Source organism: Pogona vitticeps, chromosome 1 (genome assembly GCF_051106095.1).
Source record: "Pogona vitticeps strain Pit_001003342236 chromosome 1, PviZW2.1, whole genome shotgun sequence".
In the NCBI taxonomy this organism is placed as follows: Eukaryota; Metazoa; Chordata; class Lepidosauria; order Squamata; family Agamidae; genus Pogona; species Pogona vitticeps.
In genome coordinates this window covers 73146114-73167605 of record NC_135783.1, presented here as the reverse complement: position 1 = coordinate 73167605, position 21492 = coordinate 73146114, and the positions used below count along the sequence as shown (strand labels likewise).

Sequence of the window (21492 nt, the reverse complement as noted above, 5' to 3'; positions counted from 1 at the left end):
AAGTCTGAGAACAATACAGAACCAAAACAAATCTTGTCTATTACGTCATTAGCACACATACACAATATATGCTTTATCAACTAATTTTTCATTATGTGATTACTAGTCACTCAATGACCTGAGGTTAAATGAGTGAAAAGACTCAACTGAAAAGCACCCACACCACATGAGGCAATATGGAAGTTTTCTGTCTTGATTCTCGTCCTCAGCAAGTGTGAACATCCATGTGCTATCATTTTCTATAGCAACAGTAATGAAATATAGGAGTGACTAAAGTCCTTGGAAGCCTTAAAAGACCATACAAATGTAAGTGTGTGGAGAATTTTCAGGCTAAACACTATCATTGCATGAAAACAGCTTTTCATCTGCCTTGTACCTCTAACAGCTGTCTCTTCCCTGAAGCTTTCATCTTAATAGTGGCCATCCTCTCTGCTAACACGGTGAGCGTGGACTGCAAAGCCAACTGATCAGCAGCATCTGTATCCAGTGGTTCAGACACCAGTTCTTCTGCTAATGATGTTTGTAGCTCACTGATTTCATCTTGAAGCATAAGAATTTCATCCATCAAGGCCTAGTAAAAACAGACGTTGAACAGGTCAACATAGGTTTCAGTACTATTGACAACTATACATGGAAAATTGAAAATATAGCTGAACTCCTCATGTTAAGTGTCAGCACTGGTTGAAAGTAGTGTTTATAAAATAGACCTGATACCGTGCCTATTACATCATACTACAAAGTTAGGCATCCTTCAGTCTCGAAAGACTATGGTGTCGTGCTCTGTATGGAGGACTTGGAACAGCGTCTAATGTGGCTGAAGAGGCCAATTCGAGAGTGGCAATCTCTTCCACACTGAAGACAAATACTACAAAGTAACAGAATGAATACAATACATTTATGAATAAAATTCATAACTGGGGAAAAAACAGGACAGTACATAACCAAATTCTACGATTTAATCTATATTTAGTTGTATCTGAATAGAGTCATACTTTTCTTCGTGTTTGTTTTGTTCCATCAAATTGCTTCAAATTTATGGTGGCTATCATAATATGGTTTTTGAGATAACATGTAATGTTAAAAATGTGGTGGATTTCCATGGTTAAGCAGGATTTGAACCCAACTTTCTGTCTTAGTCCTAGTTTAACACTCTTTCCACTATACCACACTGACTCTCATGGTCATACTTAGAGGAGACCTAGTGAAATTAAATGAAATCATATTAATCAACAAAATTCTGGTTCATCATCAAACTAAGTCAAAATGGTAGCTCTTCTTTAATCCAAACTGTTATTCAATTGTCCAAATTACACTTATATTACTGATTCACAAGATTTATAATTTTAGAGATGGTACAGGATTTGATGTACAGGATTTTCCAATTATGATTCCTTACTATATAGATGTAACAAATACTCATGAAGCTACTTAATACAAAAGAATGTCTCAACACAATCTCCTATTTGAGATTTTCAGCTTCTATACAACTGTGAAAAGACTGCATTTTAAAGATCTTCAACAGTATTAACAAAAACAGTTTTAGTGACAAGTTTGTATTTGCAGTTTATGCAAAACTGCAAGGTTCTTTGTGCAAAACACATTTTCAACAAAAAACAAAGCTTTTGGGCAAAAACTGTATTTTTTTCCAAAAGGTGTCAACATGTGCATAAATTCTCAGACTGTCATTCAGTGGCATCACAGTTGTGAGAATTAAAGAAACAAAGATTGACATTTATATTCCTTCCAATAAATATGCTCACTCATGATTTTAACCTCAGAAATTAACCTTTGATGCAATCAACAATAGGGATTTCTAACAACTTGCTTCTCATTCACTACGGGAGTAACAAGCAAGTGTGCTAGAAGTACAAATAATTGGTAGCTTCTTAGTGTCTAAAAATAAAATTTCTAATTGTCCTTCTTTTTTTATTTAAACCCCTTACCCCCACCTAATTTCTGCAAAAGCACGGAGTGGAAAACATTCCCAGCACTAATGCCCGCTCTGCTGCCAAGCACACTTTGGCAGCAAGGAGCTTCTCTGCCTCCCGCCCGGGATATCATGAGATAAGAGAGTCTCGCAAATGTGACCCGAGATGGGAGGGGGAAGGAGCAACTACTTAACCATGCTTTCCCTCTCCTTTCAGCCTCTTTTTGAGGCTTGCAACCCACCCGCCTGTCCTATGCACTAGTATGAGTTTTCCGGTTGTCTTTTGGGGCTGGATAGGAATTTTTGACCCACATCCTGATTGGCATTTTGCTACGTTTTTTTGGGGAGGCCAATCCCACACTGGTTGAGGTGTGCAGGCTGTTCATTGGGTTGAAAAAAAATGGTCACACGAGTGGGTAGTGAGGATGGAACAGGTTTCGGCGAGTCCCCTTGCAATCACAGGTAACGTATAGCTCATCAAACCCCCCAGCACTGCAGATTGTGAGATTACAGTGCGTGGGGGGAGGGAAGGATGCGCTGGGGCCATACCCAGACCGACGATCATCAAGGGGAGGGTCGCTTGAGGTCCATGGTGGTCAAATTTGGGCCGGCTGGAGTATTGCTGTCTTCAGGACCACGAGACCTCGGGGCATGGGTTTCACCCGTTTGTTCAGTAAGGGGTCTGGTGAAACCCCAAATGCAAAATCTGATTCCACACTATGGCAGCTCCCCCCCTTTATGGTTAGCTATATTGGTTGTTTAATAAAGTGTGGCCCATGTTTTTCCAAAAAACCTTGTCTTGCCTCATTATTCCGGGGTGGGGCAGGGCAAAGAGATCAAACTCATTTTCAAGACACAACTTTGTTAGGCTTTGGGTTGAGAAGAAGCATTTTTACCTGGTGTTCTGCCATCTGGCTCTCTGGACTCTTGTCAGTCTCCAGTGTTTCATTTAACTTCACCTCAATGGCTTCCATTTTTGTGGATATGGACTGGAGGGAGTCTTGGTACTTTTGCTGACGTTCAAGGGCCTCGTACAGGGTACGCTGCTTTTCACTAATCTAAAAAAAAGCAACCAATCAGCAGGAGGTTAGCTTTTTGGGGGTAGAAACCCATTTATTAAATACATACGTACATACATACATACAAATATACATATGATTCACTGAAACCGTATAGCCACAATATGCAACATATTTAACTTTGTATAGAAATATACAACATCCACCGTATTAAAATGTGGAAAAGGAAGCCCACAGATACCTTGACTTATATCCATTACATGTTTCTCTAGTATCATCTTATTTTCTTTTTTAGGATTTGGCCTTGAGATTTTAGTAAACCAATGAGATTGCAATAATGCTAGAGTTATTTAGTATAATGCTAGAGCTCTTCACAAACAAAAGTGCATTTATAATGCCAATAACATGCAAAAAGCTTCCAATCCAACACCTGGAACTAAAATGTTTTCAGACTGCCCATATGAAAAGGCATCTTTGCTGAGATTTTATCATTACTAAGCAGACCACATGGCATTTTCCTCATATAGCTGGAGCTTTGCATTATTTATTTTATTTATTTATTTATTTAATTTATACCCCGCCTATCTGGCCCACCGGACCACTCCAGGCGGCTTCCAAATATAAAATCAAATAATAAAACATAGACAAATACATAATAATCAAACAAGAACAGCAGTAAAAATAAAAAGGAAAAGTAAGAAAAATCAAGAGTTGGCTGGAGGGAAGGCCTGAATAAACAGCCATGTTTTTAATTGAGTTTTAAAGGTTATCTTTTATGTTTGCCTATTAGCTATCTGGGAACACACTGGTACACAGTTTAGAGTTTTCTTCTATCTATCAAACTCACTAAAACCATGCAGGTATATAAAATAATGCCTTTTCTTCTCTTTACACAAAGAGACTCACCACATTCTTTAATGTTTCCCAAGAACGCTGCAAATCATCCAGCTTGGTACTAGTGCTTGACTCTAATCCTGGTTCACAGGAGTCCTGAGCTGATGATGTACTGGGCTGAATTTTGGAAGCTTCTGTCTGCAACTGTTCAGCAGATAAGGCTTGATAATAAGCAATGTCCTATGAGCATGAAGCACAATATGGTACTTTCAAGAGAAGATGTAACATATACCATACTTGAAACTTCAGAATAATATAATTTAGTACCCAATGGCACCTCTTCATGAAGAAATGATTTTCATAAGCAATGGCTCAAAAATAGGATTTCTTCCTGAATGGCTGCAATGCTTGCAGCTGAACCCTGGGTTTGTGGCTTCTCTGGAGCTCAGACTAATCATTCTCTAGCTCGGATCTCTGTTTGGTTCAGTTCTTGTCAGAATTACCCACCCACCCACCCACCCAACCAACCAACTAACTATTCATTCCCTGCCATTCTCCTTAAAAGGGATCCAAGGAGGTTTATATCAGTAGGCGGAGGAGGCAAAAGAGCACTCTCGCACGCTCGGGCCCCTGTTGCTGCTACCTATTGACTGCTGCCGCTGCATCACTTCCTCCAGTGCTCCCTTCAGGCAGGGGACAAGGGAGCAATGACATGAGCTGGAGGTGAGCCCTGGCAGTTGCAATGGAGGAGGTGATCGGGCGGCGGAGGCAGCAGCAGCAGGAGACAGAGATGGAGGATCAGTTGCCCATTAACTACTCCTCCACCTCTAGCAAGGGTCAAAATTAGGGGGGGGGTGTCTTACACACTGGGTGGTCGTATAAACAGAAAAATATGATAAACGCTAAAAACAGTACATATGCAAATATTACAAAAAAATCAAACAAATACCACTAAAATGGTAAACAAAATCGACACTAGGAACACATATAAAGCCACAAGGCATGGCAATCCATTAAAAACTCCTCTCAGCCAATTACTACGGGAACACCTGCCTGAAGAGAATGGTCAGTGGTAGCAGCAGCAAGAGATGCCAGAGCACGAGTGAGTGCTCCTTTTCCTCTACCCCCTTCTGTGTATAAAATGACCCCCAATTTCCCCCTAATTAGTTTAGGAAAAGAGAAGGTCCTCCTCTGTGTCCCCACCAAACACGCCTGTGAAGGTGGTGTCACCAAGAGAAAGATCTCCCTGTTTATCTTAACACTTGGGCAGGCTCATAAAGGGAGATGCAATTCTTGCCTTCAACTATCTTGACCAAACTTCCAGAGCTTACCCAGCATTCAACTAAGGCAAAAGACAGAAAAGCATTCCTAAACTTTGTGAGGCCTCTCTCCTCACAGCATGAAGCACCTTGAAGGGAAGGTGGTGAAATTCTTTTGAATTTGGACAACATGCATCAGGACTGATTTGTATAGGAGTCTTATATGGAAATGGAAACCTTGCAAGAAAGAAATAGCAGGGAACTATTTCACACACAGTACACTATTTCACATCGCTCTTTCAAGCTCTCTACATACAGTATATGTTGCCTTGATATATATTGCAGTTCCCTTTTTACAAAACAAACAGCATGAAATGATTGAACAACAAAAATCCTATTGTTGCTGATAAAATGTGTGGTTTTTTTTTACACTTTATGGTTATTAATACTGTTCCAAATTGCTGTTTGCAATCCTCCCAATAAATGGCATCAGTTTCCACATTCTTGGCAGTATTATATAAGTGCAAACTTTCAAATTCTGAAAGTGATCTGCTTTTTGGAGATCAAAGGTAACTAGAACCTTCTTATAATACAATTTTAAAAGCAGACAAAAGACGATAGTGTGACATCCAGACAGATCTCCTTTGAACATTATTATTTCAAGCTACTGCTCAGAATATTTCTCCAGGGTATTTCATTTAAAATTCGGAGAGAGCTCTGAGCTATCCGGGATGTTTCTGAAAAGAAAGAAATCCCAACAAGCAAATAAATTCTAGAAACAAACAGATCTTCTCAAGCAACAGTTTCCAACCTTGGGTAACCCATGGGTTCTTGGACTACAACTCCCAGAAACCCCAGCTGGCACAGCTGGTGGTGAAGGCTTCTGGGTATTGCAGTCCAAGAACACCTGGGTTACCCAAGGTTGAGAACCACTCTTGTTAAGTACAAAAATGTATGATGTATATACAGATTTTTAAAAATCTTCAATGGCACTAATTGAAGACTAGTCTTTAATGACAGTGGAGTGACTCTTGGTCCTGTGCTGGTTTAGGATATTTCAATGTCTTCTTCCATTCCTGGCTCTTGTTCCAGTATATGTTAGGGGTCCCAGGAAAGGTCCTATGAGCTATGCTTAAATATGAAGTCTGCAGGATTGCTAGAGAAAACTGATTGTAGAAGAAGATCAAAAAAAGAGAGACAGCCTTCTTCTTTGATATTTGACTCTCAGAGAATTATCCTACCCTTTTGTCAGTTTTAAACAGCTTCCTCCTCTCCAAGGCATTACTTGATGGCCCACAGAGGCAGGAGCAGAAACAGTGCACTGAAAGAGGGAAGAGTTGCCCGCCTTTTCTAAAGCATCATGTATGCATTGATACATATCAGTCCCATATAATGTCAACTAATGTGGACAACTAACATTACAGTCATGAAAGATTCTGATGTTCTGAGTATGGGGATTTACATCATGTCAACATGCCCATGCCCATGTTTTGTATCCGCATACTCAGGACATCAAGAGATCAAGCAAGGGCTAAGGAATGTTTTTGAGGAAGTGAGGAGATTGTAGGATTGGCAGTTTGGAGACTGGATAATGCCAGAAGGGCCAACAGGTTGTTTTTAAGGGTTGTACTTGGTGCTAGAGAGAATGCAAAACAGAAGATGAAAGCACATTCGTGTTTCAGGGATACAGCCCTCTTTAAGCTCATGCGTGATTAATCAGAATGCAAATGAGATCTATATCAAGTGAAGCCTGTATCTACTTCCAATAACCAAATTAAACAAAGCAAACTAATTTTCAAGCTACAGAAGATCAGTGAACCTCACACTATGGCTGAAATGTGGCAGAAAACTGCAGCTACTCTGACTTACTGTTGGATTTCAACCTATGACCAATATATACTGCTTTCTTTCTTGCCCATTCAGAAGCAAGCAGATGAATACTCACTAATTGTAGTATAAGGAATTTCCCCCTATAATACCACTATTATATTATCTTCTTTGCCATCAGTATTTTTGTAAATAGAAGTGACAAGCAGAGTACACTATTATAAATGAGGGGTGTACAAAGGAGGTAAATGCACAAAAAAGCTTGACAGGAGGGGAACTATGGGATGATGAAAGTGCGTTTCATCTGCCTTTAGAACTCCTCTGATAGACAGCATTATTGTGAATTCTGTGTGGGTGCACACATCCCTGCAAGCTCATATGCGTACACATGTATGTGTGTGCACAGATTTGTGATGCTGTTCCCACTACATTCACAGCCTTATCAGTTCGCTGTGGCCAGATGGAAACATTCTTGCTTTTTTCCTTCCCAATGCTCAGCATGGCCTAATATAAAGTAGTTCTGCATGTTTTTTAAAAAAATAAACATCCTTAGAATACTATGACCTTGCAGCCACCCTGAAACACCTGGATTCAACCACGTCCCATACCCATGGGATCCCACTGTTGGTGCAAGACAACAGTATAACTCTTGTTCAGCATCCTAGAGCTCTCTAGGTTATTGTCCCACCAGTAAACCTCTCCCCCTTGTCAGTGGAGGAGCGCTGCTGTTGTTTCTGAAGGTCCTTCACCCACCTTTCCAGGCAGCTTGAAATTTATCTCTAGTGAATCTATTTTTAGTGGGGGTGTTTTTGCAGTGACATTTCCTGTTCTCCATACAAGAAAGGATGTGTCAGTGTGTGTTCACTGTTTTGAGCTAATATGTCTACTATTCAAAGTTCACCACGAAAAACGGCATAGTCTTCATGTGGTTGATTGCTTGACTGCTGCAAAACCCTTCGCTTGGATGTATCTTTAATGAAAGAACAATAGCTCTACTTTTAGAAATCAGGAGAACTGGAAAGCTGCTGCTGTATTGAACTGTAACTGAGCCCTAGAAAGCTCATTGACTCATTATTTTCCTTCCTCCATTTGATTTGCTGAATTTTTTTTCCTGGCCATTTTCTATAGCTACTTTATCAGAACAGCTGAGTACTTAGCCTTTGTTTGCAGTAACATTTGCTGCTCCAAGTCCTAGTAATTAAACTAATGAATAGTAAAACATTCTCAGTCAATTTTTGTTCTTTACTCATTGCTATATTTTCATATTGAGTAGCTCCTATAATACACAGTGATAAACAGAAGTTCATGGAATGACAGCTGAACAGAACTATGCACTGAAATGAAAGGGCAAGATGACAGTAAAGTTATGGAATGAGAAGTTTCACTGACATGAAAAAATGACTGTGACTGTTTCAAAGACAAGAACAATGGAAGTTATTAATGCCTCTCTACAACAATCTAGCTGCATAGAATCGAAGCAGATAAATCAAGAGACAATGACATTTTTTCCAGTGGGTTAACATAAAGGTGTGCTTTCTCAGGATCTTATGTAAAGTTCTAAGTTCTGTCTGCACGTGCAAAATAATTGAATATGTCAATGTTGAAAGTGACAATGAGCATATGTTCAAAAAAAAGGGGAACCTCTGGAAACTTCATATGCTCTTTCATTACTTTATTAGATAACACCAAGTTGTTTCTAACTTGTGGTGACCCTGTGAATAATTGACCTCTCAAACATACTTCCTTGATTGAGTTAACCCATCTGATACTACGTCCTCCTCTTTTTCTACTGCCTTCCACTTTTCCTGGGATTATTATCTTTTTTGTAGTCTTGATGAAATGTTCAAAGCACAATAGTTCAGTCATTGGGCTTCTAGTGACAGTTCAGTCTTGATTTTGCCCTAGAACCCATTTACTTGTCCTGCCTATACTTCCAATCCCCCAAACCACAGTTTTCTCTGAGAAAGCACACCTATTTTTTTTGACACAACAAATAAAAACACTGCATGCTAAGAACCACAAATAAGTTTTAGAATCACAGATGACTCAAAGCCAAGATGGAGATACCTGGTTAACAGAAGCATCTGTATGAGCCACAGGTGAAGGAGAGCGACAGGCAGGTGGAGAAGAAATCTCACTGTTGGTTCCCTCTTCCCCTGACTCCTCAGTAACAGGTGACAGAAGTGTGTGACAGCGACCAGCAGTCATCTGCCATGGGAAATTCAGTCCCAAAGGACAGGAAGATTTTTCAGGCACCACAAAAAGTATTTTGTATTGAATGCAGTTATAACTATGGAGTTCTACCAGGACATTGTGTAATAATCTGTGCTTCCCACTCAGCCTTACAGAATAAGAAATCAGGACAGGGCTTCTGTCTCTAATAACTGTGTGGGAGATAAGGCACATATTTCCTGAGCTCTGCAAGACAAGTTACTCCTGTTAAAATTCCTTCCTTTGTACTACTGTTACAGCCCCAGGAATCCTATGTTCCTTTGCATCCTATCACTTTACATACCAAACCTAGATTATAAAGCAAACACAGATACAGGATATAGGATTGCGAATTCTGATTCTAAAGGATATGATATATTATTTTTTCAAAATTATCCATTACCACAAAAGAAAAACAGGAGAACAAATATATGGGGAGAAATAAAACACTTAGGCCTACATAGAGAAATACAGGAACATATCACTAAAGACACATATAACTTTGCTCAAGTTTTATACATTTAAGAAATAGAAAAGAAGTGGATCCACATGTAAAAATACTGAAGATGACAAATGTGTGTGGATGTATGAACAGACCCACACTCACATAGTGGACTTTTCCTGGCTTACAAATCTGTGTAGCCCCTCCCTTCTGCTCTGGAGAGTGTCTCAATACTCTAGTACAGATGAGGTGATATAGGGAAGATCTACACTGCTGACAAATGTTCTTTTATCAGTAGGCGGTGCTTACCCATAAGACCTACAGTAAAGGATCTGAAATCCTTTCCAAAGTTCTCTTTATTCGTGCATTTCCACTGACATATTGTGTAAATATTTTAATTGATTTGCACATACTGTACACAACATACAAATTTTTTAAAAAAATCCTTCCACCAGCGTAAAAGTTTAACCATTAAAACTAATATTTCTAGCAGACTAATTAATTTCTAGCAGACCAATTTTATTTGGTAGTTCAACTGAATTATCTTATGTTTCAAGAGCTGAAGGGCCAAGTGAAGTTCTTGTACATAAAGAAGGATAATGGACTGCTTTCTGTTCTTTTCAGAAATGCTGCTTTATGAAGTGACAGCAACACCATGTGCCATGTCAGTGCATTCTAATCTGCAATGCCCAAGCAACTCATTAAACCAAAGAAGCAACACTGATCCATAACCACGTAGTCTGCATAATAGTGTAGGAAGTGATACTGTAAATGACAGATGCCTTACATAAATAGCCAAGATTAATATACATGCATTTCTTACCATAACTACAGAGGGGTGAGCTGAGTGGGCTGGGAGCAGATCTTCTGAATCCAGCTCCTCCATTCCTTCAGAAAGCCCTTCCACTTCTGTCACTGTCAACAGCATAGTAGCATGCTTGGCTTTCATTGTTAGCATCTTGCATTTGGAATTGAGAGATGCTATTTGTTCCTGGTAACCTTTTATCTTCTGTGCCAGCTCCTGAGGAAACATCCCCCCCACGCCCAAGAATCAGATGCAGCATGGAGAAGCCAAACAATCTCGCAACAATTCTTCTTCCGTTATACAGGCAGAGTCTAAAGAGAAAGACCAGCTTGCTTCTCTATGGTCAGCCAATAGAATCACAGCTCTGTGTTTCAGAAGCCCTACATCAGCAACAGCGGGAGCTAAACGGCAGGATGTTGATACTGGAAACAAGTCAGGCTGCATCTCACCACACAGAGAAACCACTGAGTAGAGAGAGCTATGCAGTGAAACCGGAAAAGCATGACGAAAGCCTATCTACCTCTGAATAATAGAAAGGAGTGTCTGGTAAACACATCTAATCTTGTCTAAAAGATAAGCAACTTCTGCACAAAATCCTATCTAAAAATGATAGTTAAAAAAAATAAACTCTTTTCAGTCTCACTCCCATCCCCCTCAAGATAACTTGAATAAGCTGAAAGTCACTGGATAGTGCATGCCAGAGAAATGAGATCATGTGATGACTTGGAGTGTTTTTTTTTTAAATACAGCATTCCCGTCTCATTCAGCTGGATACAAAGAACAGCAGAGACTGATACAGAAGAGTATTGTGAACAAACACCCTGGTTTCCTGTTTGCTTTACAGAAAAGCCACACAAATATTTGATATTTGGTTTATAATAAACACCCCTGGTGACAGAAAACATTGATTTCTGAGGACTATACAGAAAATGACAACAAAACTGGTTGGTTGTTGTCACTACCTTCTACAGAAGTGATAAGTGGTTGAGAATTGTCAAGCACATTGCATGTTTCCACTTTCAGCTAATAACTTGTATTTTCAGCCAAGAATCTTCTTAGTAACATAACATTTTTAATAAATTGTTTTTAATTGATTTGATTGCTTTATTTTATATTTAAATAATTGTTTTATGGTATTTCTTGTAAACTTGTGCAAGATTTTTTTTTAAAATGAAAAGTGCTATGAAATGTAATATGTAAATAAATAAATACATAATAAATAAATAAATAAGTAAACAAACAAACAGACAGACAGACATTGAAGTTTATTCCTTTTTCAATGAAGGTCAATATGTGCTCACTGATGTTCAATGGGCTATTTTAAATTAGAGAAGGATGTGCACTGACTTCAGAAATATGACTACAGTATCTGCTTACTCAATCCGGGCTATTTGTGCTATTCTGTAGTGACTATGGAACAGAGCAAGAAACCCTACATTGCCCATTCAGTGATGCACAGAGCTCTTATGTCCAAACATTCTTGATTTTAGACACAGAAAAATAAAATAAAATAAAAAGGCATGCCAAGCATGGAAAGGAAAATAGAAGCAGCTGGCACCAAAGGAGGAGGAGACTGATAGCTGATATCCCCCTGTCCCCAGATAGAGTCCAAGACCTCTCCTAGGCACACCAACCATTAAGGTACTAGCAAGGGCCTCTGTGCAAGGTTGCCAGGCTACATTAGTCACTGTCTGCATTTTCAGCTGCACTGTAAAATGAGGAACTTCTGTCAGTATAGCATATTGCCTGGGCTTTCCTTTCCCCTCCTCTTTTAAAAAGCATTATTAGTTACATGTAACATGATAATTATACTGAAAATTGGCCAGAGTACCCTATTTTTAAAATCTTGGGCTCCTATTGGTTGGGAGGCTTTAGGGTCTGGACTGAATTAGATTCCTGGGGAAGTTCTTAGAACAAAGGTTTAGTGGAAAAGGTAATCTTTGAAGTTATCTGTGTTCTGAAACAGACAAACACTGTTCCCATCATGCCTTTGTTTTAAGGATCTCCTCTTGAAACGAGTAATCAAGAGAAGCAGTTGGGCCTGCAAAGCAGCAGCTCATATATTAAAACAGTATTGCTCCCTACAGTTGTTTCTCCTGCAGTAAAAGACACTGTGGAGACAATGCTTCAGTTTTTAAAAAGTCCATCAAACAAAACATCAATTGGCATGACTTTGTGAAACTTGTGAAAGTAATGCAAATTCCAAAAAATCAAGTCCATGGTACTAGGAAATGTTTTGTCTTCTGATACAGAAAAAAGAAAACAAAGAAAAGTCTTTGTCTGCAAGGATACGACAAGGAAGGATTCACATCATTAGCATGGAAAACAAAAACTCATTTTAAGTATTGAGAGAACAGAGGGAAGATAATAAGAAAGGGGAAAGTATATTTAATCTCATTTCATTTCTTTCTGATTAACATTTGCTTGTGTCCAGATAGTATACAATGTTATCACAACACTGAAGACTCCAACATTTTCTGGCTTCAGTCTTATAATATTATTTATTTGATTAATTTATATCTTACCTTTCTGCCAAATGAAGGCATTCATTATTTAGAGTAGTGAAATTTCAATAAAACAAACATAATTAAAAGATAAAACCAAAAAGTGATTACTTCAACAAAATAGAAATCTCTAGAATATTATAACGTGTCACATATTAAACCAGTGGTTCATAATTTTTTGAGGGAATCAGAAATGGCATTGAGAACTTGTTGAATGCTCTGGCCGTGCTTCCCTGCACACAAATACCCACAAAACATTATAATTTATTAAAGGCAAAAAGGGGGAAATCATGAATCATAGACCCATCCATGGACCCCTCGGGATGCATGGCTCATAGGTGAAGAACATTAAGCAGCTAATATTTTGTTTCAGTTTTGTAACCGTAACTTTATGCTATCTTCTTGTGTCCTTATTTGAATTATTCTCCTAGTTTTTCTTTGAATTGTTAACATTTTAACATTTTAAGTTGTATTAAAATACCTGAGTTGTTTTTATACTTTTAATGCAGTTTGCAATCTGCTGATACAGTACTGATCATAAACATATAAACAAGTTCTTCCACTATCTCTCATCTTCAGCTGCATCACATTGCATTTTATTCCTTCATCATAATATAAGACCACTTCAGGTGTTGAAAACTGTGTAGAATACTCTATGCATGGATAACTACCCCACCCTGCTCTCCCCATCACATCCATCCTCCTCATACACAAGCTATCCCCTCGTATCTACAGAGGCTTTCCACATGATTTGGTACCCTGGAAAATCAGAACCACAGTTCAGATGGGGCGCTCCCATGGATAAGGGAGCTTTTCCTCTTCAGATTTCTCAATTCTCATGTGTAGGCATGTGACAACACACGTTATGGAGGAAGCAGGGCTAGGGCATCCCTCTACAGGTTTTTAACGCTTCAACAGAGCTGTATTGCTGATATATGTTTTGTATTAAAGAAAATGGGCCCGTATTTACTTAAAGATTTTATATAGTTAAAAGAAAGTTAAAATGAAGACCAGTCATAAGCTCTCTGTATTGTAAAAGAGGACACTGAAACTTTGTGTAAGACGTTCAGGTTTTTTTTTTCCCTCCCATACCCAGTAACCACGCCAATCTTTCCTATGTTTTCTAATAAATAGCAGTTGGTTTGGTTTCATGCCTCAATCACACAATTCAGTGTTGGGAAATGCACTTTCTGTACTGAATCAGTGCTACAATTGGTAAACCAGTTTTGAGTACCTTATACAGTAATACCATGCACAGCACTGCCTCAGTTTGCATTGCTTCATACTGTACATGTGCCCAGAAGTCCGTTTTGTGCTGCTTGACAAGCGGCCTGATCTATCTCAAAAGACTCCACAAGGCATAACGTTAAAATGTTTAGTGTTGATTTGATTAGCGCTCTCTTTTTCTGAACCCATATTCAGCATGAAGCATAGTATTACTATATCTAAAAAAATCCTGAGATATCAACTTGATAATATATAATTTTGTGTAATCTTAATTATAATTTAGAAAACCAAACACAGATCACCATTTTTTTTTTACCAGCTCTCACAAGCCGTTGCCATTGATCATGCTGTGTGGAGCTAATGGGAGGAAAAAGGGCAAACATCCAAAGGGTTAGCAGTTTCTTGGACCAATTTAGAAAAGGAGCGGTGCTGGCTCAGACCAAAATCTGCTTGCGTGGTGGCTAACCATTATAGAAATCACAGACAATGGGAAAGGCAACTGATTTTCATGTTTTACAAATGATCCTTGCGCCACAGAGGATTGAGTATCAGCTGCATTACCTCATGGCGTGAAATCTGGGCTTGCAGTTCTTGAATGTTACTTGTTGAGATGGGCTTGTCCTGGATTTCACGATGTGCACTTTCTATCAATTGATGTAAATGCTTCATCTCTTGTTCGTATTGTTCATATTGTACTACTGCTTCCTAGAGAGAAAGATGGGGTGAAATTCACTATACATAATTTGAGCTATATAACAAATATTTTCCAACTTTTCAAGTGTGGTTACGGCGTAATTTTTAAAAATTGTTTTAATAGTTTCCTTGCCTTGTTAACACCGCATGAATAATGCCTATGCTGAGAAATAAATGCACAGGATACTTTAATGTTTATTCTTATGGTTATTGTGTGAGACTTCATACAGGGAGATGCCAGAGGCCAAACAGATGCTGCAGGATGAAGCCAGAAACTTATATTTCATAGTATAGTTTGCTATCTGAAAAACTAATATACACACAATTTAGCCTGTTTTGGTAGGATGTTTTAAATATAAGTGGTAAAATGTAATAGTGAATGAAAGACTGGAAGTCAATCAGAAACTCAACATTCTGAGTCCATCTGCAAACAGTTAACAGCAGTTTGATAGCCATTTTAACCAGCATGGTTCCATATCACAGGATCACAGGATTTGCAGTTTGCTGAGGTCCTTTAACTCATCCTCTAGAAAGTAATATCATACTCCTCCTCTGAACTACAGCTAGGAATTCTAAGTATAACTCCTAGTCTTCTGTTGGATGGAGCAATGACCAAACATAATGCTATAGAAGTGCTATAAGTGTGTAGTACTGACACATTTTATGATGATGATGAATCCCAGAGATGAAAAAATAAACATAATATAATGAATGATAGAAACAACAGAAGGAATAGTAAAAGCTTCCAGTTTGCAACTTATTGGATGTGATATAGACGCTTTTGAATATTTATTTATTTGAAATTTTCCAATTTGGATTGTATTGCAAGGTATAATAAATTATTCATACTATGATAATAAATAATGAGAATAAAACAATAATAAAAAGCTACAAGAAAGCAATTAAAATCATTACCCAAACCAAGGCTTAGAGAATTAAAATTTATTTATTTATTTATTTATTTATTTATTTATTTATTTATTTATTGGACTTATATACCGCCCCATATACAAAAATATATATTAGCCCTGATGCTGAAAGATTGCAACATGGAAGCCAGGCAAATCTCTTAAAGGGTGGTGTTCCAAAGTGGGGGCACTGCCACTGAAGAAATCTATCTGAAGTTGTTTAACCATAAAAGACTTGAGAAGGCTTCCATAGAAGACTGTAGGCAGATGGATATGTAATGTACACATTTCTTGTTGTTGTTTAGTCATTAAGTCATGTCCAACTCTTCATGACCCCATGGACCAGAGCACACCAGGGCCTCCTGTCCTCCACTGCCATCCGGAGTTTGGTCAAAGTCATGTTGAAGCTTCGGTGACACTGTCCAACCATCTTGTCCTCTGTTGTCCCCTTCTCCTCTTGCCTTCACACTTTTCCGAGGTGTCTTTTAATTTCATGGCTGCTGTCACCATCTGCAGAGATCACAGAGCTGAAGAAAGTAAAATCTGTCACTACCTCCCTATCTTCCCTTTTTATTTGCCAGGAGGTGACAGGACCAGTGGCCATTATCTTAGTTTTTTTGATGTTGCGATTCAGACCATTTTTTGCACTCTCCTCTTTCACGCTCATTAAGAGGTTCTTTAATTCCTCCTCACTTTCTGCCATCAGAGTGGTATCATCTGCATATCCTATGCAGTAGTTTTCTTTGTAGCATCAGACTTTCCTTTCACTTCCAGGCGCATCTGCAGCTGAGCATCCTTTGGCCCAACCACCATTAGCTCTGGGGCTACTTGTATTTGACCTCCGCTCTTCCTCAGTAGCATGTTGGACTCCTTCCAACCTGAGGGGCTCAACTTCCAGCATCGAGTTTTCTTGGCAAAGATAATGGAGTGGCTTGCCAGTTCCTGCTCCAGGTGGATTGCGTTTAGTCAGAACTCTCCACTATGACCTGTCAGTCTTGGGTATCCCTGCACGGCATAGCTCATAGCTTCTCTGAATTAATCAAGCCCCTTCACCACGACAAGGCAGCAATCCATGAAGGGGTAATGTACACATTAGGATATAGCAGTTTCCAAATCAGCAAGATGAAAGGCCAAGAAAACATGTTTAAACTTAAGAAAACAGTCCAGAAAATTTAAGAAAGAATAAATTAATAAAGAAGAAAACAAAAGAACAAATGATTCTTTTTTGAGAAGGCAGCTTTTGAAGGACACTTAAAGTGGTAGGCATACCATACTACCTGAATGTATTACATCTGCTCCTACTTAACTTGCCTGCATTACGTTGTATTGCTGGATAGCTGTGTGCTGAAGATGACTGGCATCCTCCTGCAGCCTGAGAGCAGTGTGGCACATTGGGAGGCTTGTGACCACTTCTTCAGGAATCCGTAAAGCACTCTGACAAACTTGCACAGCATGAACCTTTGGCTTCAATGACTCCATTTCAGAAAGCAGATGCTAGGAAGAACAAGAAAGGCGTGAAATGAACTTTTGTAACTGAAGTGCACTCAGCACAAACATTAAAAATACCGATTAATACTACCAATATTACGTGATAAACTAGTAGGATATGTTCAAAATGCATTTTATGATTCAGTGTTTTTACTCATTAAAAAATTAATTTGATTCCATATCAACCGGCACTAGGATTAGGAAACAGCTATTCATTTCTAGAAAAGCTTCATATAATATTAAGGGACTAAAATTATTAGACTAAAAATATATATATATATTGAAGGAGAGTATAGGAAGTTTTGGAGTTTACTAGATGCCTTTTTTGGGGGGATATGACACAAATACAAACACAGATTTAGCTATTCAGAGGATGGCTGAATAGCTAAACAGTTGAACAGAAATATGTATACTAAGTATTATTCTCTGAAGTGAACTTTTCTTAAGGCATTGTGACCAAATCAAACCATATCAGATTCCAAAAAGAATTGGTTCTCGCAAAGGTAGTGGTAGTGGACACTGGAGAAGGAGGAACCCACAGGCTGATGCAATCACTTCTGAAACATTATTGTTTTGACCGTTTAACTTGATTGACATCTGTCTAGAACAATCAGGCACATGAAATGGCTTGGCATACTATTTCAAAAAAAGGCTCAAAATATTAAATATTAAATACTAGTGGTCTAATGGTCAGCACTCAGTAAAGGAATGCAATCAGTATCTTTAGCATTTTCAGAGATTTTAAATAAAATATGGCCAAATTAGCTATTTCACAGCTGTCCTTTTGCAAAGTGTACCTCAGTGCTTTAACCAGCCTACCTGTCTGTGAGAAAGTTGTTCTTTCAGACTCAAACGGCCAATCTCCGAAGAGGTCAAAGTGGCCTGGGCTTTCTCTAAAGCTGTTTGAAGAGCCTTTACCTCAGTTTCAAATTTCCTCATATCCTGTAGGAATTCATTTTTTACAAAAACAAAGAGAAGCATAAACACATCATAGTACGTTAAAAAATATTAAACAATGGCATTCCTGGAAGAGATCTCCACATCTCCAGAGAACCTCTGGATGTCTAAAAGCCTTATAACATGCCTTTTCTAATAAACATTTACTCCATGTTCTGATTCAGAATCTGATACATGTGAATGAAATCTTATGTATTCGCTAACATATTTCATATTCCTTTGCCTATAGAGCTTCCTCCTTTCTTTTAAAATCCTCCTGCAGTAGGAGTAAAGAAACCATGACCTGCTAGATGTTGTTGGACTACCCAACTAATGATTTACTGATGATGCTGGCTGGAGATGATAAAAAATGGAATGAGCAAGATCTAGGCTGACACCACTTCTGCGTAACTAACTGTCAGAGAAATAGAGGAACTTCATCTGTTCTTGGACCTGGTTCAGAAGGAAGAGATAATCTGACAGAACTAAAAGAGAAGACAATTTCAGAATTTAAGAAGAAATCTGATAAGACAGTGACCTTTTTAACATCAACATTCCTTATATTAATACTGAAAACTGTAATGCATGGGGTAAACAGGGAATGTATGCTTCAAAGAGGCATATATAAAACTTTGAAGACAAATAAGAACATTTTACCCTTTTAAAGAACCTTTACAAAGGACATTTTCTCAAGGAACTAAAATTACAGATTTAAAAATATACCACTTAAAAAAATTGTCTGCTAATCTGGTTTATATTCAACCCCTTCAAAAGTTTACCAGGATGGCTTACCCCCCCAAAAAAGGTAGCCTATAAAACAAACAAACAAACAAACAAATTAGAAATGATGACCTATAACACAGCTGCAATAGCTAGATATAGAGGGTGTTTCCCGTACCTTGGCAGCATCCTGAACACTCTGTAGCTGACATTTGATCTCTTGTCGTAACTCTTCCGTTTGCCGCCCAAGTTCTGACACTTGTTGAGACATCCCTTCTGTTGAATATACACTCGCTAGGTAATCTATCTTTTCATTCATAGCTTCAAGATCCCCATGAATTTCCCCAGATTCTTCAAGCATGGCCTGAATCACAGAAATCAGCACAAAATTGTTTTAAATTTCAGACTTCATTCAGCAAAAATTTAGACTCCACGCTATTATTATTTTATTTCCTAATGGTATTGATGAATATTGCATTTTAAAAAGGACCAAAAACATAAGCCAGGATTTCACTTAGATCACAACTAAATTTAAGAATGCAGTATGCACTTCTTACCAGTCTGGATGATACTATCAGAAAAAAATATTGTTATCATCACCTGATGTGAATTGACTTGATCACGAAGCTGGGCAGAAGAGTTCCATGTGATGTTAGCATGTATTAAAATATTAGCTTTTTCAATCCATTTCAAAATAAATTCTAGCATCTCGGTATATTCATCTAAATGTGTAATGGCCTGTAAACACAAGGATAATCAAGTTTAGTAAATTGGAAACCAAAGCTGCTATATTGCTCCTTGGAAGTCTTGCACATAAAATTATTTTTTTGTTTGATAACTTTACAGACTTAACACCTCCATTTATTTCACTTCTAGTTTCTTAACATTTATATTTCTCAGTTAAATTCAGTTTACCTGACATATTTGTATTATGCATGTCTTTTAATGCATGTGTTATGAGATATACCCGTTTTAAAATTCCAGACAAAAAGAGTGGAAAAATAACGATACAAAGTTCAACGCATAATTAGCTTTACACTATCTACCACCATGAATTATACTTATCTAACAAGGACAATGTAAGTAGCCAAACCTCACTGAGTACATCTAATTTTACAAAATTTACAAAAACAAAAGGAGTGTGGCCTTTTTGATGATCCAATGCCTTTGTTAGATCACTAACATTTTGAAAACAGACATACTAAACTTTTGAGTTCCGCTTTCCATGATGTTACATACAACTGAAATGGGGGAGGCATTGGCGGGGACATAAACCTTGCTGAAATTTTATATATATCTGAAAAATTATATATATATATCTGAAAAATTTCTGACCCTTATTATCTGAAATTATATATAATTTCAGCAAGGTTTCCCATACGCTTTTAAGTACACACTGTCACAACAATAAGGGTCAGAAATTTTTCTGAAGCTATCTACGCTACTCAAAAGGTGTCTGTGTCTAATGTAGAGAGAGACTATTAATGTACCACATTCTATTTGTCTGAACAAAGTTTGAGCCATGTCCCTGAGAATACATCAAGTCAATGTAATGACATACCTGATTCAACTTGGATGCCCTGTACTCAGCCTGCCTAATAGTCTGGTGGTGAAGTGCTGTCAGCTTGCCTATCCTGCCAGTAAGTTGCTTTGCCAGTTGAGGATTCTGTTCTGCAAAGTCCTGGACAGCTGCATCCAGTTCTACAAGCTTTATGTTACAACCATCCAGTTCCTCACCCAGAACCTACAGTGGGGAGAAAATAATAATAATAATAATAATAATAATAATAATAATAATAATAATAATAATAATAATAATAATAATAATAATAATAATAATAATAATAATAATAATAATAATAATAATAATCATCATCATCATCATCATCATCATCATCATCATCATCATCATCATCATCATCATCATCATCATCATCAGGCCATTCTTTTCCTTCAATGTCTTGCTGCTATTGCTCATTTTGGCAGTTTTTGTACATAGGTAAGGAAATGGACTGGAAGACCACATTCCTCCACCAGGTCTCCCAGTACATTTATCTTCTTTCTAACCATGCAAAACAGAAAATATTGTTCACCCTTGACGAAATGTATACATAGCCAAATCATAAAGTCATACGGAACAATCTAGAACTGAACTCAAATCCCATACATGGTAAGTTGCTGACCATTGTTAATATTTCACACATGTAAACAGGCAGATGAAGATACACTCAGCACATTGTCAATTTATCTAGTTAAAAAGAATGAATATTTATCCCATGTTAAAATACAAATGGCATAAAGAAGAGTACAGTGTGTTAAGACTGCCATTCTCAAGCCATTTTTGAATTTCGCACATACAAGGCCAAGTGATCATTGGTTCGTGTCAGTGAATCATTACAGTTCATGGGTGCCGACTATTCCCTGAAATTCTGGTGGTAGGTACATTCCCTTCCTCATTCCATGAGCTGCCCATGCATTTTCGGCAGCTACGCCCAGACTATGAAACACCACCCTGAGTGAAATTCGTCTGGCGCTGACATTGATTAGGTTTCGGGGCCAGGTCAAAACCTTCCTGTTCCAGAAGACTTGTAATTGAAATATCAACTGTGGGTCCTGATGGCAATTTTTAGAATACTGTATTTTTTTTGTATTTTAATTGTTTTATCTTTTTATTGTATTTAAATTGTTGAAA

At 38.0% G+C, this 21492-nt stretch overlaps 1 protein-coding gene across 11 annotated transcripts in view; it reads right to left on the bottom strand.

Annotated features, from left to right (window-relative positions):
• The window catches only part of SYNE1 (spectrin repeat containing nuclear envelope protein 1), a 350189-nt gene that overhangs the window by 127414 nt on the left and 201283 nt on the right, over nt 1-21492 (bottom strand). For 5 of the 11 annotated variants that reach the window (XR_013540562.1, XM_072995212.2, XM_078383243.1 and 2 more), the window contains 11 exons: nt 20362-20544; nt 19401-19538; nt 18979-19164; nt 17964-18086; nt 16964-17150; nt 14617-14756; nt 10343-10540; nt 8934-9074; nt 3853-4020; nt 2824-2985; nt 377-571 (listed from right to left, as the gene is read on the bottom strand). Coding sequence is in view for 10 of the 11 variants with exons in the window: in XM_072995212.2 (XP_072851313.2) it covers nt 377-571; nt 2824-2985; nt 3853-4020; nt 8934-9074; nt 10343-10540; nt 14617-14756; nt 16964-17150; nt 17964-18086; nt 18979-19164; nt 19401-19538; nt 20362-20544 (1821 nt within the window). In the remaining variant the exon portion in view is untranslated. The remainder of the gene's footprint in view (nt 1-376; nt 572-2823; nt 2986-3852; nt 4021-8933; nt 9075-10342; nt 10541-14616; nt 14757-16963; nt 17151-17963; nt 18087-18978; nt 19165-19400; nt 19539-20361; nt 20545-21492) is intronic. The other 6 variants (XM_078383236.1, XM_078383237.1, XM_078383238.1 and 3 more) reach the window with 3 other exon arrangements.